Source organism: Aedes aegypti, chromosome 2 (genome assembly GCF_002204515.2).
Source record: "Aedes aegypti strain LVP_AGWG chromosome 2, AaegL5.0 Primary Assembly, whole genome shotgun sequence".
Taxonomy (NCBI): domain Eukaryota; kingdom Metazoa; phylum Arthropoda; class Insecta; order Diptera; family Culicidae; genus Aedes; species Aedes aegypti.
Genome location: NC_035108.1, coordinates 33,746,504 through 33,762,010, shown reverse-complemented (window position 1 = coordinate 33,762,010; position 15,507 = coordinate 33,746,504). Strand labels below are relative to the sequence as shown.

The window sequence follows — 15,507 nt, the reverse complement described above, 5'->3', positions numbered from 1 at the left end:
CGGTGGAAAAAATTCACTGCGAAATTCTAGTAGAAGTCCTTGGAGGAATTCGTGGGAAAAATCCCTGTGAAAATCCTGGAGGAGTATTTACGGAGCACATAGTTAAGGTGGATTTTTGAAGAAATTACTGAGGTATTCTTGGAGCAATTTCCCGCATAATTCCTGTAGGAATACATTGAAGAATGGCGCAAGTGTATGGAAGAAAGTTGAAAGGAATCCCTTGAGTAATATATGAAACATTTTACGGAAGAACCCACGAAGAAATATCTGGAGAAAATCCTAAGGATTTTCCTAGAACATTCAGACCAATTTGTGGAGGAACTTCAAGTGGCATGAAAAAAGTGGACTTTCCGAATAAATTTTGAAGGAAACCCAGGAAAAATCCTAAATTTGAAGGAACTTTCTGGAGAAACTTCATGAATGGACTCTGTGGGCTCTGAAGGATCTTCCGAACGAAACTTAAAGGTTATTCCGAAGAAAATTCCAAACGTATTTCCTATATATATATTTTAATAGAAATCCCAAACGAAATTTTTGAAGAAAATTTAAAAGCAAATTCCAAAGAAAATTCCAAAAAAAATTAGAGGAAAATTCTAGAGGAAATTTAAATCGAAATTGCCAAGGAAATTTCAATGAAATTCTTTTAAGGTAATTCCGAAAAAAATCTGGAGGGATTTCCAAAGATAATTCCTTTGTTAATTTCAAGGGATATTTCGAAGAAAATTTTGATGGTTATTTCAAAGGAAAATCAGAAGGCAATATTAAAAGGAATTTTAAAAGACGTTCCGAAGAAAATTTCTAAGGAAATTTCAATGAAAATTTTGAACGAAATTTCGTAGGACTTCCAAATAAAATTCCGAAGTAAATTTTGAATGGAATTTCAAAGGTAATTCTGACGTAAATATCAAAGCAAATTTCGATGGAAATTTCAAAAGGAATTCGGAAGAAATTTCCTGAGAATTTCAAAAAAAATTGTAGAGGCAATTTTGAAGAAAATTCCTAAGAAAATTTCAATGGAATTTCACAAGACAATTTCAAAGGAAATTTTTAAAGAAATTCGAAAGGAAATTCTGAAAAATAACTAAAGGTGATTCCAAAGAAAATTTCGAGGGAAATTATATAGGAAATTCTAAAAGGAATTCCGAAAGAAATTCAGAAAAGAATTCTAGAGGTAATTATCGAAGGAAATTCCAAAGGAAATTATGGAGGTAATTCCAAAGGAAATTCCCGAAGTAATTCCTAGAAATTCCTAAGGAAAATCGAAAGGATCCTTAAAGAAAATTCAAAGGAGAATTCAAAGAAAATTTCGAACGAAATTTTAGAGTTAATTTTAATGTTAATTTCAAAGGAAATTCCAGAGGAAGTTCAGAATGAAATTCCAAAAACAATATTTGGTAAACAAAATAAAAGGAAATTCTTGGGGAAATTTCAATTGAAATTTCAAAGGAAACTCTGAAGGATATTCTGAAGAAATTTCATGAGGCATTCAGAAGGAAACTCCGAAGGGAATTTCAAAGGAAATTTCGATGAAGGATCTAAATGAAAATTGCTTGAAATTCCATTGATGATCCAGAGAAATTTCTTAAGGAATTTTTGATGAAATTCTTCCAGTTCCATTCTCACTCATGGAGACATATCCTGAAAAATTCTTGTAATAACTTCTGAAGGAATTTCCAAATTATGTTGGAATGTTTGGCAAAATTTCCTAATGATTGTTTGAAAGTTTATGGAGAAATTTTATGGAGGAACACTCACGAGGAATTTTTAGCGAATATTTGAGAATCTTCCGCGGTGAATTCCTGTGTGAATGCTTGGAAGATTTTGAGGAGAACATATCTTGATAAATTCCTGGCGACATTTCCGAAGCATTTTCTAGGTAAATTACCGAGAAATCACATTAACAAATGGTATAATTCTTGGAGATCCCAGAAAAAAATCTGTAGGAATTACCAGAAGGCTACCTGGAGGAATTCCGCTAAAAGTTCTGGAGGAATTCCTGAAATATATAGTAGAAGAACCATAGGAATTCCTGGAAAAATTCCAAGAGATTTTCTGCACAAATTTTCCAAGATTTTTTTTGAATATTTCCCAGTTGATTTCCTGAAGAATCTTTTTCGGAAATCTACCAGTAATTTCAGATTAATTACCCAAATGATTGGTGGAAGAATTTACTGAGTATTTACCGGAGGATTTCTTGAAAGAATTTTCTGAACTATTCCTGTTGGATCCTCCATAAGAATTCCAGTACACATTCCTGTATGAAAAAAAACCTTGGATGTTCTGGATTACTCTCAACAGGATTATTTTCGGAACATTTTTGGAATTATCACAAGTGTTCTACGGTGATTTCTTGGATCTTCAATCAGAAATCTCTATAGGAATAACCGGTGACACGATCATAGGTTCCTAGATAGCAGCAGGACCTCAGCAAAATTGCCTCGAGTGCCCTCTGGAAAACTCCTTTCTCTGCAATTTTCCACCACCATAATCATTTCACTGGATCTATTAAAAACATATTCATGCATGCCAAAATAGTGTTGTGTTTTTCATCCTTTTATCTTCAGCTCATTTGGGCAAGCTAAATTTTTATTCGCCAGTTCCATCAGAACTTCCAGCGATCGTATTTTCAGTTTTCTCGTTTATTTGTTCCGGGATGAAAACAAACATTCAGAATGGCATTTCTGTCAAAAACTCGCAGAGTTTCGGCGAATCTTTCAGTCGAGCAGCACATTCGAGCAGTTTGTATCATGATATTAGAAATATCACCTTCAAAAGATGATATTGGAACTGTCAAATATGTATGCTTGTATCATGATACACCTCCGCAGTCTGAACCTAGCATTAGTTAGAGGTAGTTTTCTTTAATTTTTCCTCTTTATACTAAAAAAATCATCTTTATATGACCATAATTTCATGAATACTCAATCAACTACAAATCTTCTGGAATGCTTTTGAAGCTATTTTAGATGTTCTTAACTAAAAGTAGTATGACTTAGTTATTTAACGAAAACTGCCCAAGGGAATGATTTTTCAACGAGAAACACCAAATATTTTAAGTTTTTGCTGGTTTAACATTTATTTTTGAGCTGAAACCAGTGAATCAAATTGTCATTGAAACAGATGCAATACAATAAGAAAAGCAAGAGCACTCATAATCGATTATCCCAATTTTTGCGGATTGGGATACACTCTCAAGAAAAGTTGTCATGACAAACACAAAGTTCTCGAAAATCGCTTTGCACTGGGTGAGTGATAATTGTCATATGCTGTTCAAGTTGTGACAAACTGTTGTTACGGAGCAAGATTGTTGCAACAAGAATAGGATATGACAATGTCTTTGTTGCAGCGTGTTGGCTGACTGATTCACTGACAGAAACTGATTTTTCTCTTTTTTGAAATTTTTGAAAAGGTCTTTGGTACTTTTTTTTTATAAATTCTATAACAAAACTTTGGATTCCCAGATTTTTATATACACATTTTCTTGAAAAAATCTTGGAATGACTAGAACGAATCTAAGATTTTTTCGCTCAATACTTTCGTGGAAATCACGAAAAGTACAATGACCAGAAGTTCACGAAAACTATGATATACCAAATTGTGACCAAGCTTCCTAACTCTGCTGTAAAGAAACAACATTAAATGCTTCTATATAACCTTCTGAGAGCTGTAGAAAAGCATTAAATTATTTATTTTTTAGAGTAAATAACAAGCATGTACTGAAGCTATGAAAGAAGTTAAGGTTTTACTGTAAACTTTAAACGACTTTTCAATTAATGCTTCTTGGAAAATTTATTTGAAGCTTCTTGGGAAGCTTTTAGGCTCCTTCAAAGCCTTTTGGAAATTTCTTCAAATCTTCTGGGAAGCTTCTTGGAATGCTCTTACAAAGCTTCCGGAGAAGCTCTTTCAAAGCTTCCGGAGAAGATCTTTCAAAGCTTCCGGAGAAACTCTTTCAAAGCTCCTCGGGAAGTTCTTTCAAGGTTTCTTGGGATGTTCTCTCAAAGCCTCATGGGAAGCTCTTTCAAAGTTTCCTGGGAAGCACTTTCCAAACTTCTTGGGATGTTCTTTCAAAGCTTAATGGGAATCTCTTTTAAATCTTGTTGGAAGCTCTTTCAAAGCTTCCGGGGAAGAAATTTGATAGCTTCCTGGGAAGCTCTTTCAAAGCTTCTTGGGAGCTCTATCAAAGCTTTTTTGGAAGCTCCTTCAAAGCTTCCTGGAAAGCTCTTCCAAAGCTTCCTGGAAAGCTCTTCCAAAGCTTCCTAGCAAACTCTCCTAAAGCTTCCTGGCAAACTCTCCTAAAGCTTCTTGGGAAACTCTTCCAAAGCTTCTTGAGAAGCTCTTCCAAAGCTTCTTGGGAAGCTCTTCCAAAGCTTCTTGGGAAGCTCTTCCAAAGCTTCTTGGGAAGCTCTTCCAAAGCTTCTGGAGAAGCTCTTCCATAGCTTCTTGGGAAGCTCTTCCAAAGTTTCTGGAGGAGCTCTTCCAAAGCTCCTGGAGAAGCTCTTCCAAAGCTCCTGGAGAAGCTCTTCCAAAGCTTCTGGAGAAGTTCTTCCAAAGCTTCTGGAGAAGCTCTTCCAAAGCTTCTGGAGAAGCTCTTCCAAAGCTTCTGGAGAAGCTCTTCCAAAGCTTCTGGAGAAGCTCTTCCAAAGCTTCTGGAGAAGCTCTTCCAAAGCTTCTGGAGAAGCTCTTCCAAAGCTTCTGGAGAAGCTCTTCCAAAGCTTCTGGAGAAGCTCTTTCAAAGCTTTTGGAGAAACTCTTCCAAAGCTTCTGGGGAAGCTCTTCCAAAGCTGCTTTATAAGCTCTTTCGAAGCTTGTGGGAAAGATCTTTCAAATATTCTTGGAAAGCTGTTTCAAAACTTCTTGGTAAGCTCTCTCAAAGCTTCTGTGGAGGCTCTTCCAAAGCTCCGTGGGAAGCATTTTCAAAGCTTTTCGGGAACCTCTTTCAAAGCTTCTTAGAAAGCTCTTCCAAAGCTTCTTTGGAAGCTTCTTCAAAGCTTCGTCGAAGCCTTTTGGAATGTTTCTTCGAAGTTCTTTAGGATGTTTCTTCTAAGCTTCTACAAAGCTTCTTTGAAGCTTCTTGAAATCTTTCTTTAAAGCTTCTTGGGAAGGTTTTCTAAGATACTAGTTCTTTGTTTCGTTTCCCCCACCGAGTAGGCACGCTGCCTCTCGGTGGCAATAAATCAGTAAGAGTAGCGTGTGAGTCGATCGTTTGATTCTTCGTCCGCCCATAAAAAGACACAACGTAGGGAAAGACGTCCTGGCCGAAAAATCCAGAAAAAAAACTAGCTACTCCAATTGTCGCCACACGTCCCATAAAACGTTCGGAAACCACTGTTCCCCTACAGAGCGAACACTTACCATAACGCTGTGCCATTCGTCCCGGTTGAGGCCCTCGCCGACGGTGACACTGGTCGAGTGGTTTCCGAACACGTGCACCACCTTCAGCTGGCCCTTCTCCACGATGACGTACAGGGCGTACGGGTCCAGCTTGACGCCGGCCGGGGTCTTGACGTTGTGATAAACCAGCAGCCCGTGCGGCAGTCGGGTGCGGAATTGGAATGATATTTCACGGCATAATCTGGAAATTTAATTAAACAAAATTTATGAGATTTGTGTCCTTGTGGGTCCTCCGCTCCTTGGCTGATGGGCACCATGAAGGGGACCACTAGGGCAGAAGCGCCGGTTTTGTCCAGCCTAAGAGAGCTTACATAGATGAAAAATGAATTATTTTAGTTTAGTAAAATCTCTATCATGTGGCCCACTAAACAAGAGATGTCCCATGGTGATTTTCCATATAAATCGTTGTATAATCAATCCACTATAATTACGACAGCCAATATGGCCAAACCCGGTGCTTCCACCCTACCACTATCGTACGTGGTGGAATGGTTTCGGCTCGGGGTGGACAACAATGGACCGTGTGGACCGATTTCATCGAAAATGGGGGGCTGGGTTCGGCTTTTGGTCATTCGAACCCAGACGGCCAATGAATTATGATTTCGGATGTTTATGTTTAGGGGTTTGACAAAAGAGCTGTTATTTCGAAACTAATCAGTGCGGACTATCAAATGGTCCATTCGAAATGGGGAAACACCATTTGGGGAGGGCTAATTTCGGGAATTTCTGCCCATTTTGTGTGGAGATCCTGGCAATTATGGATCGTTAGGCCGGGATCCATGATGAAGCTTGAATTCATTTCGTTATAAAATAGTGGTGAAATCGGGAAATTGGATCCGAAGTAATTTATTTGTCCGGCGATGAAGTGGAAAATTTATACCGGTCGATTAAATCTGGCTGCAATACTCTGGAAGTGGGGCTTATATGCATTCAGAGAGCTTTATCGAAGCTTTCAGCTGGTTTCGGAAAGGATTATAATGCGATTGGATCATTATATTTCTTCTGATAGCTTGTATTTCGATTCACCTGAGACCAATTTTAGAAATTTTGAATCTAAAGTAAAGCTGCTGGAAAACTTTCTCAAAGTAGGATTTTTTTCTATTTGAGCGCATATTAAGAAAATTGCAGTAGAACAGCTTCATTAAAAATTTATTACCATTAACCCCAATTTGTTTTTACTATATTGCTCTCGAATTGAACTTAAATTGAAGCTTTGAAAAGCTACTCCAGCACAAATGTGTTGACGCTGGCAATAGCTGACAAGCATTCGTACCTGGCTTGATAAAACCTTCAATAAATCTCAATGAGTTTCATGAAAATCTTTAATTTTTGGAAGAGCTTTCCCTAGAAGCTTTGGAATAGACTTCCTAGAAAATTTGAAAAAGCTATGGAAGAGTTTCATCAGAAAGCTTTTCAACCACTTTTCGCGTATTGTCAAATGCTTTGGGAATCTGTAGTAAAGTAAATAGAGAATAATAAGCAGATATGAGTACTTGGTTCTGGTACTTAAGGTTTGGAGATGAAACGATTTCCTTCAGTGGACAGGGAAGTTTTTTGCAAGTGGGAGTTGAAATAAGCGTCAAATCTGTCAAAAGACAATCAATAGGACCGGAATTAAAGGACACAAAATCTTCAATATACTTTTGAATAACTTTGCAATAGTTTTTTTGGAATCCTTGAAACAACCTCGCATAAAATTCCATGCGCTTTTTTGTAAGCTATATTTTTTCAAAATCAAGTAAAAAGTTCTCTTAAAAGCTTTAAAAATGCTTTAAAAATAATATGAAAAGTTTTCCTCTAGATGCATTACAAGAACTTTCCTTAAAACCTTCGAAAGTGTGAATCTATGACAAAAAGATCAAAAAAAGAGATTTCAACCTTCTCAACCTTCAAAAAGCCGAAGGGGCGAAAGAAATTTGTTTTGACATTATGTCTCTCGACATTTTTTGATTCGACCTTTTGACCTTGTTCGTTGGTCTTTGACTAGCTGAGAGTTTGAAAGCATTTTAACCCAAGTTCAAGGAAAGTAATGAATCTGGAGCTACCATAATTTCAAAATCGATGACCATGGTTTTAAAAATTAAAGAATTCTGTAATTTGGAATAAGATGGGAAAAAACTTTAAAAAAATTTGAAATTCAAAACTTTGATCAAAATTAAAGTTAAAAACATAAGAATTCGAAATTATGCAAAGCATTCCAAACGCTGTGAATAAGTTTATGCAATGTTTTGAAAAAGACTTCTTGATGCTTTTGCAAATATTCTGAGAAAAGCTTCTGCGAATCTTCTGGGAAAATCTCCTGCAAATCTTCTGGGAAAAGCTTTGGCAAATATTGCTTCTGCAAAGTTTCTTCAAATCGTCTGCAAAGCTTCTGGCAAGCTTCGGAAAAAGCTTCTGGGATGCTTCTGGGAACTGCAAAGCTTCTGGGAAGTTTCGGTAAAGCTTCTGGGAGCTGCAAAGCTTCTGGGAAGCTTCTGCAAAGATTCTGAGAAGCTTCTGCAAAGCTACTTGGATGCTTCGGCAAAGCTTCTAGGAAGCTTCTGCAAAGATTCTGGGAAGCGTTGGCAAAGCTTCTAGGAATCTTCTGCAAAGCCTGTGGGAACTTTCGACAAAGCTTCTGAGAAGCTTCGGCAAAGCTTCTGGAAAGCTTTGGCAAAACTTCCGGGAAGTTTTTCTGGAAGAGCTTCTGCAAAGCTACTATGAAGCTTCTAGTAAGCTTTGGCAATCCTTCTGAGAAGCTTCGAAAAATTTTCTGAGAAGAATTGGTAAAGCTTCTGAGAAGCGTTGGCAAAGCTTCTGGGAACCTTCTGTAAAGCTTCCGGGAAGCTTCTGTAAAGCTCCCGAGAAGCTTCTGTAAAGCTTCTGTAAAGCTTCCGGAAAGCTTCTGCAAAGCTTCCGGGAAGAATCTGTAAAGCTTTCGGGAAGCTTCGGTAAAGCTTCTGGGTAGCTTCGGTAAAGCTTCCGGGAAGCTTCGGCAAAGCTTCTGGGAAGCTTCGGCAAAGCTTCTGGGAAACTTCTACAACGCTTCTGGGAAACTTCGGCAACTCTTCAGGGGAGCTTCTGTGAAGCTTGTGGGAAGCTTCTGGGAAGCTTTTTCATAGCTTATGGGAAGCTTCGGCAAAGCTTCTATGAAGCTTTTGTAACGCTTCTGGAAAGTTTATGCATAGCTTCTGGGAAACTTCTGCAAAGCTTCTGGGAAGCTTGTACTAAGCTTCTGAGAAGCTTCTGCAAATCTTCTAGGAGAAGCTTCTGCAAAGCTTGTGAGAAGCTTTGGCAAAGCTTTTAGGAAGCTTTTTCATAGCTTATGTAAAGCTTCGGCAAAGGTTATGTGAAGCTTCTGTAATGTTTATGCATAGCTTCTGGGAAGCTTCGGCAATGCATCTGGGAAGCTTCAACAAGGCTTCTGGGAAGCATAGGCAAAGATTTTGGGAAGCTTTGGCAAAGCTTCTGGGAAGCTCCGGAAAAGCTTCTAGGATGCTTTTACAAATCTTCTGAGAAGCTTCCGCAAAGCTTCTAGAAACCTTCTGGGTAGCTTCGGCAAAGCTTCCGGGAAGCTCCTGCAAAGCTTCTGGGAAGCTTATGCAAGGTTTTTGGGAAGCTTCTGCAATGCTTGTTGGAAGCTTCGACAAAGCTTGTGGAAAGCTTCAACAAAGCTTCTGGGACAAAGTTTCTGCAAGCTTCGATAAAGTTTCTGGGAAGCTCCGACAAAGCTTTTAGAAAGCTTTGGCAAAGCATCAGGGAAGCTTCGACAAAGCTTCTGGGAAGCTTTGGAAAAGATTCCGGGATGCTTTTACAAATCCTCTGAGAAGTTTCTGCAAAGCTTCTGGAAACCATCTGGGTCGCTTCGGCAAAGCTTCCGGGAAGCTCCTGCAAAACTTCTGGGACACTTCTGTAAGGTTTTTGGGAAGCTTTTTAAAGCTTGTTGGAAGCTTCGACAAAGTTTTTGAGAAAATTCGGCAGAGCTTCTGAAAAGCTTCAACAAAGCTTCTGGGAAGCTTCGATAAAGCTTTTGGGAAGCTTCTGCTAAGCATCTGGGAAGCTTCGGTAAAGCTTCTGAGAAGTTTCGGCAAAGCTTCTGAGAAGCTTTGGCAAAGCTTTTGGGAAGCTTCGGCAAAGCTTTTGGAAGCTTCGGCAAAGCTTTTGGAAGCTTCGGCAAAGCTTCTGGGAAGCTTCGGAAAAGCTTCTGGGATACTTTTGCAAATCTTCTGAGAAGCTCCTGGAAACCTTCTGCGTAGCTTCTGCTCAGCTTCCGGGAAGCTCCTGCAAAGCTTCTGGGACACTTCTGTAAGGTTTTTAGGAAGCTTTTGCAAAGCTTGTTGGAAGCTTCGAAAAAGTTTCTGGGAAGCTTCGACAAAGTTTCTGAGAAACTTCGACAAAGCTTCTGGAAGCTTCAACAAAGCTTCTGAGAAGCTTCGGTACAGCTTTTGGGAAGCTTCTGCAAAGCTTTTGGTAAGCTTCTGCAAAGCATCTGAAAAGCTTCGGCAATGATTCTGGGAAGCTTCAGCAAAGCTTCTAGGATGCCTTTCAAAGCTTCTGGGATGCTTTTGCAAATCTTCTGAGAAGCTTCTGCAAAGCTTCTGGAAATATTCTGGGTAGCTTCGGCAAAGCTTCCGAGAAGGTCCAGCAAAACTTTTGGGAAGCTTCTGCAAGGTTTCTGGGAAGCTTTTGCAAAGCTTCTTGGAAGCTTCGACAAAGTTTCTGCAAGCTTCGATAAAGTTTCTGTGAAGCTCCGACAAAGCTTTTGGGAAACTTCGGCAAAGCATCTGGGAAGTTCCGGCAAAGCTTCTGAGAAGTTTCGGCAAAGCTTCTGGGAAGCTTCGCCAAAGCTTCTGGGAAGCTTCGACAAAATTTCTGAGAAACTTCGACAAAGCTACTGAAAAGCTTCAACAAAGCTTCTGGGAAGCTTTGGTAAAGCTTTTGGGAAGCTACTGCAATGCATCTGGGAAGCTTCGGCAAAGATTCTGGGAAGCTTCGACGAAGCTTCTGGAAAGCTTCAACAAAGCTTCTGGGAAGCTTCGGCAAAGCTTTTCGGAAGCTTCGGCTAAGCTTCTGGAATGCCTTTGCAAAGCTTCTGGGATGCTTCGGTAAAGCTTCTGAGAAGTTTTGGCAAAGCATCTGAAAAGCTTCGGCAAAGCTTCTGGGAAGCTTCGGAATAGCTTCTGGGATACTTTTGCAAATCTTCTGAGAAGCTTCTGGAAACCTTCTGGTTAGCTTCTGCTCAGCTTCCGGGAAGCTCCTGCAAAGCTTCTGGGACACTTCTGTAAGGTTTTTAGGAAGCTTTTGCAAAGCTTGTTGGAAGCTTCGAAAAAGCTTCTGGGAAGCTTCGACAAAGTTTCTGAGAAACTTCGACAAAGCTTCTGGAAGCTTCAACAAAGCTTCCGGGAAGCTTCGGTAAAGCTTTTGGGAAGCTTCTGCAAAGCTTTTGGTAAGCTTCTGCAAAGCATCTGAAAAGCTTCGGCAATGATTCTGGGAAGCTTCGACAAAGATTTTGGGAAGCTTCGGCAAAGCTTCTAGGATGCCTTTCAAAGCTTCTGGGATGCTTTTGCAAATCTTCTGAGAAGCTTCTGCAAAGCTTCTGGAAATATTCTGGGTAGCTTCGGCAAAGCTTCCGAGAAGGTCCAGCAAAACTTTTGGGAAGCTTCTGCAAGGTTTCTGGGAAGCTTTTGCAAAGCTTCTTGGAAGCTTCGACAAAGTTTCTGCAAGCTTCGATAAAGTTTCTGGGAAGCTCCGACAAAGCTCTTGGGAAACTTCGGCAAAGCATCTGGGAGGTTTCGGCAAAGCTTCTGAGAAGTTTCTGCAAAGCTTCTGGGAAGCTTCGCCAAAGCTTCTGGGAAGCTTCGACAAAGTTTCTGAGAAACTTCGACAAAGCTTCTGAAAAGCTTCAACAAAGCTTCTGGGAAGCTTCGGTAAAGCTTTTGGGAAGCTATTGCAATGCATCTGGGATGCTTCGGCAAAGATTCTGGGAAGCTTCTGCAAAGCTTCTGGGAAGCTTCTGCAAGGCTTCTTGGACACTTCTGGAAAGCTTCTGGGAAGCTTCTGTAAGGTTTCAGGGAAGCTTCTTCAAAGCTTGTTGGAAGCTTCGACAAAGTTTCTGGGAAGCTTCATCAAAGCTTCTGGAATGCTTCGGCAAAGCTTTTGGGAAGCTACGGCAAATCTTTTGGGAAGCTTCGGAAAAGCTTCTGGGAAGATCCGGCAAAGTGTTTGGGAAGCTTCGGCAAAGCTTTTGGGAAGCTTCGGCAAAGCTTTTGGGAGGCTTCGGCAAAGCTTTTGGGAAGCTTCAGCAAAGCTTTTGGGAAGCTTTGGCAAAGCATCTGGGAAGCTTCGGCAAAGCTTCGGCGAAGCTTCAAGGAAATTTCGGCAAAGATTCTGGGAAGCTTCTGCAAGGCTTCTGGGACACTTCTGGAAAGCTTATGTCAAGCTTATGAGGCGCTTCTGTAAAGCTAATGGGACGCATGTGCAAAGCTTCTGGAAACTTCTGAAATGCTTATGGGATGTTTCAGGGTAGCTTCTGCAAAGCTTCTGAGATGCTTCTGCAAAGCTTCTGGGAAGGTGTTTAAATAAATCTTCTGGAAGCTTTCAATAGCTTTTCTGGATAAATCAAAATAGTGTTGAAAGAGCCGATGCGTTTTGAGGACCTTCTAGCTTAGACAATGTTTAGAATTTCTCTCAAATGTTCTGAATGAGTTTTCAATCCAAACATCTAATCAACTTCAAATTTATTATTTTCGAAGCTGCTACTCTAGAATCAATTTTCACAACTCTTATTAGGCGTTAATCTGTAGAATGATTCTGAAAATCTCATAGATGCTTTTGCAAATGTTCGTAAAGACTTTTGAAAAGCTTCAGGGCTTTTCCTAGTACTGCAGATAGCTCGGACACCTCGTTACAAGAGTGGAAATTTTACACAAAAGCATGGAACATTTAATGTGCCCTCATAGTCTGTACCATGAAGCAGGCAGATTACTCAAAGTGAAAATCGATTTGCTAATTGTGTTCAATTGTTGAAAATCCCATCCCCAAAGGAGTCGTGCAACCATCTCCAACCATCGGATTAAGTAAATTATGCACCGTTGTTGTTGGCCGTTGGCTGCCGGCCAATCGATGCGTGACTATGTCCATCCCTGCGGAAACAGCCCATTACAATCCAGGCCATGGTCCTAGGGAGACCACCAGCACCGAGCCCACATTTACCTTAATTGAAATGTTTGTATTGTTTCGCCGTCCATCTGGATGAACGTGTTGTTCTTGGCGAACATGAACGTTTTCTCGTAGCCGGTTTCCTTGAACGTGAGCTCCGAGCCCCGAAGTTCGTCCGGCATGGGGGGCTGGGTGCTGCTGGAGGAGTACCGCTGCGAAAGCGCTTCCTGCGTCTGGGTCTGCACCGTTGTCGACGGGCTGTTGGCCGTTGTTAGCTGCTGCACCGGAGGCTGCGTTTCTGTAGCGTGCATTAGAAATTGATGTGGGTTTGAGTGCGTTGTGTATACTCTGTATATGGTGGTGCGATTCGTCGGAATATGCGGCAGATGCGGAAGGCTGGAACGTTATGAAGTTACGCAAAGCTAATAATTATCGCTTTTGCGTCAAGGATTCCACAGTGGCTTCGAGTGGAATATTACAATGGAGGCAAAAGGAATTTTTCAATCAAAAGACGTGGACGAGTTTCTTAGAGGGTGAACCCGAACTCTTGCATGGGAGTGTATGCTACGACAATTTCGTCTCACATTATTACCGCTTCGAAGCCACTGCGCAACAGAATCCTACTGCATCCTGAGATTCACACGCTCTCTGGTGAAAAGTCAAATTGAAAAGCCTTCTTCCGGGAAAAAACCATCCCAGTTGACCTGCCCTCCGCATAATCCATATTCCGACGAGCATCGTTTTCGTCAAGGCAGGCAGGTCGAAGTCTGTACTCACGCGTCTCATTGTTGCACTGCTGCATGCACACTTCGTACGTTTCGAAATTGTTCTGCAGATTGCCTCCGCAACCGCCCCAGGTGAACTGGGTGCAATTGTTGGTCGTCTGATTGAAGTAGTACCGATTCTGGACCCCCTGGCAGCCACCCGGATTCGGAGGGCCGGTACATTTTGCTGCAAGGGGTCGTAATAAGATTAGTATCAATATCAGTTGGGTTCGCATAAAAGGGGAAATAAAATCTAACGATACAGCAATTAGCCATATAGGTAGGTATCAAAAGCTACGTACGTATTTCGGTAGTCGTCGGGATGGCCGATGCCGTGTGCGGAAGTGTGAGAATACTGATGGCGGCAACTGTGATGGCAATGACTGGCGTTCGGCAATGACCTGAGGCAGCTGCATGATGGTTTTGGTGCATTCTTTGGTAATTAACAGATGGGCAGGTTGATTGTGGTGTTGCTGGAATGCAGACAAGAGAGAAAAACTATCATTATGGCTGCTTACAACGATGACTGCGCAGTTCAAAAGATGTAGGATATTGTTCTTTTTCTTATTTCTGGTGTTACGTTCTCATTGAGACAGAGCCTCTTTCCCAGCTTAGTATTCTTATGAGCCCTTTCACAACTAATAACTGAACACTTTTGAATATGTAAATCGTGTGACAAGTGTAGGATAAGATAGCGATGCAATAAACAGATATGAAAAATGATAAATTATGTTTTGAAATACTTTGCCCGGTGAAAGAATCCTAAATCATTTTAAATTAGAAACCTTCATGAATACGCCTTTACTCGGGGGATTGAAAACGTTGAATTATTTCTCTAATTTAGTTCCCATTCATTGCTTCATTTTGCTTGCTTCTGATTGGATGTAATAACTTGTTTTCTGATTGGCCGTAGTAACTTGTTTCTTATTAGTCTTCGCTGCTTGTTTCTGATTGGCCGTTGTTCATCTGTCATGCTATATAAAGCGATGGCATTGTTCTGTCAAGCTCTTCTGCGAATGGCTTTGAACGCCCCTTGGAGAATGCGAAATTCTGAGGTCCATCGTCTGGCCGAGATAAAAACTCTTGAGGATCGCTTTAGTGAGTCTATCGAGAGTTACAGGGCTCGTTGCCGCACGTCAGACCAGCAGGTCGCCTGCGCTATAGTCGCACCCCTTTAGGTTATCAATTTGTATCTTTGTAAATAGTAGTCAGTAGTTAGGTTATCAAATTTACAAAACTACCAGAGCTCCAAAGAGCCAAAATGTAAAATAATGTAAATCATTATTAGTACAAACCCAAATGAAAAAAAAAATATGAATTTAATCGGAAAAAAACACATGAAGCCCCGTTAAGGCAAATGTGCCGGCGCGCTCACAACGACGACATGCCAGCCGATGGAGGGTATCGAACCGAAGTGCGCCAACTGCGGATCCAATCAAGAGGGCAGAAGCCGTAATTGCCCCAAACGACCGGAGTTCCTGGCAATCCGCCAGCAAGAAGCAGGAATGACAGCGCCAGCTACCCCCACCGCTGACTGAGGAGCACTTTCCAACTCCCCGCTACCAGGTGCCCAATCTGCTACCGCTTCCACCAAACCACCGGCTGGCATCCCGCCAGTCGGCCCCCTCGGTTCAGCATTGTCTCGCGGCCGCCACCGCTGCTACACCGGTGCAGAATGCACCCCCTCCTGAATGGGGGAATTCTCGACCCCTCCTCCCTTCGACGACGGCTCCCTGTACACACCGGAGCAAATGTTGGAGTACACCAGGGACTTGTTCCAACGACTGCGCGCCTGCCGTTCCAAGTCGGAACAAATCAACGCCGACAACTCGGTGGTATTTGCTTAACTTGCAAAATATGGCGTGAGGCCATCACCAGGTTCGCCAATTGGAACGCTTGCCCTCTAAGGAGCAAAACCCGGGAACTGTCTGCCTTCTTAGCCCAGGAAGGCATCGATATAGCCGTGATCACGGAGACGCACCACAAGCCAGAAGTTAACGTCTTCATCCCAGTCTTCCGGCTTGTAAGGCTTGGTCGATCCGGCTCCGAAGGAGGAGGCGTTGTGATTGCTTTGCGGAGCAACGTAAACTACACCCTGCTGCCGAGCTTCCAGCTCCAAGTAATCGAGGCCGTTGGTGTTCTGGTGGTAACCTCCATCGGCCCAATCAAAATCATCGCGGCATACTGCCCGAAGCAAGCTACCATCAAGGACGGA

The 15,507-nt window shown here is 41.6% G+C and overlaps 1 protein-coding gene across 13 annotated transcripts in view; it reads right to left on the bottom strand.

Moving 5' to 3' along the window:
- Window positions 1-15,507, bottom strand: part of LOC5565097 (contactin-associated protein-like 4) — a 310,029-nt gene that overhangs the window by 88,252 nt on the left and 206,270 nt on the right. For all 13 annotated transcript variants that reach the window (XM_021840467.1, XM_021840465.1, XM_021840475.1 and 10 more), the window contains 4 exons: window positions 13,595-13,765; window positions 13,306-13,479; window positions 12,583-12,826; window positions 5,353-5,572 (listed from right to left, as the gene is read on the bottom strand). In XM_021840467.1, the coding sequence (XP_021696159.1) occupies window positions 5,353-5,572; window positions 12,583-12,826; window positions 13,306-13,479; window positions 13,595-13,724 (768 nt within the window). In that variant the 5' untranslated portion in view covers window positions 13,725-13,765. The remainder of the gene's footprint in view (window positions 1-5,352; window positions 5,573-12,582; window positions 12,827-13,305; window positions 13,480-13,594; window positions 13,766-15,507) is intronic.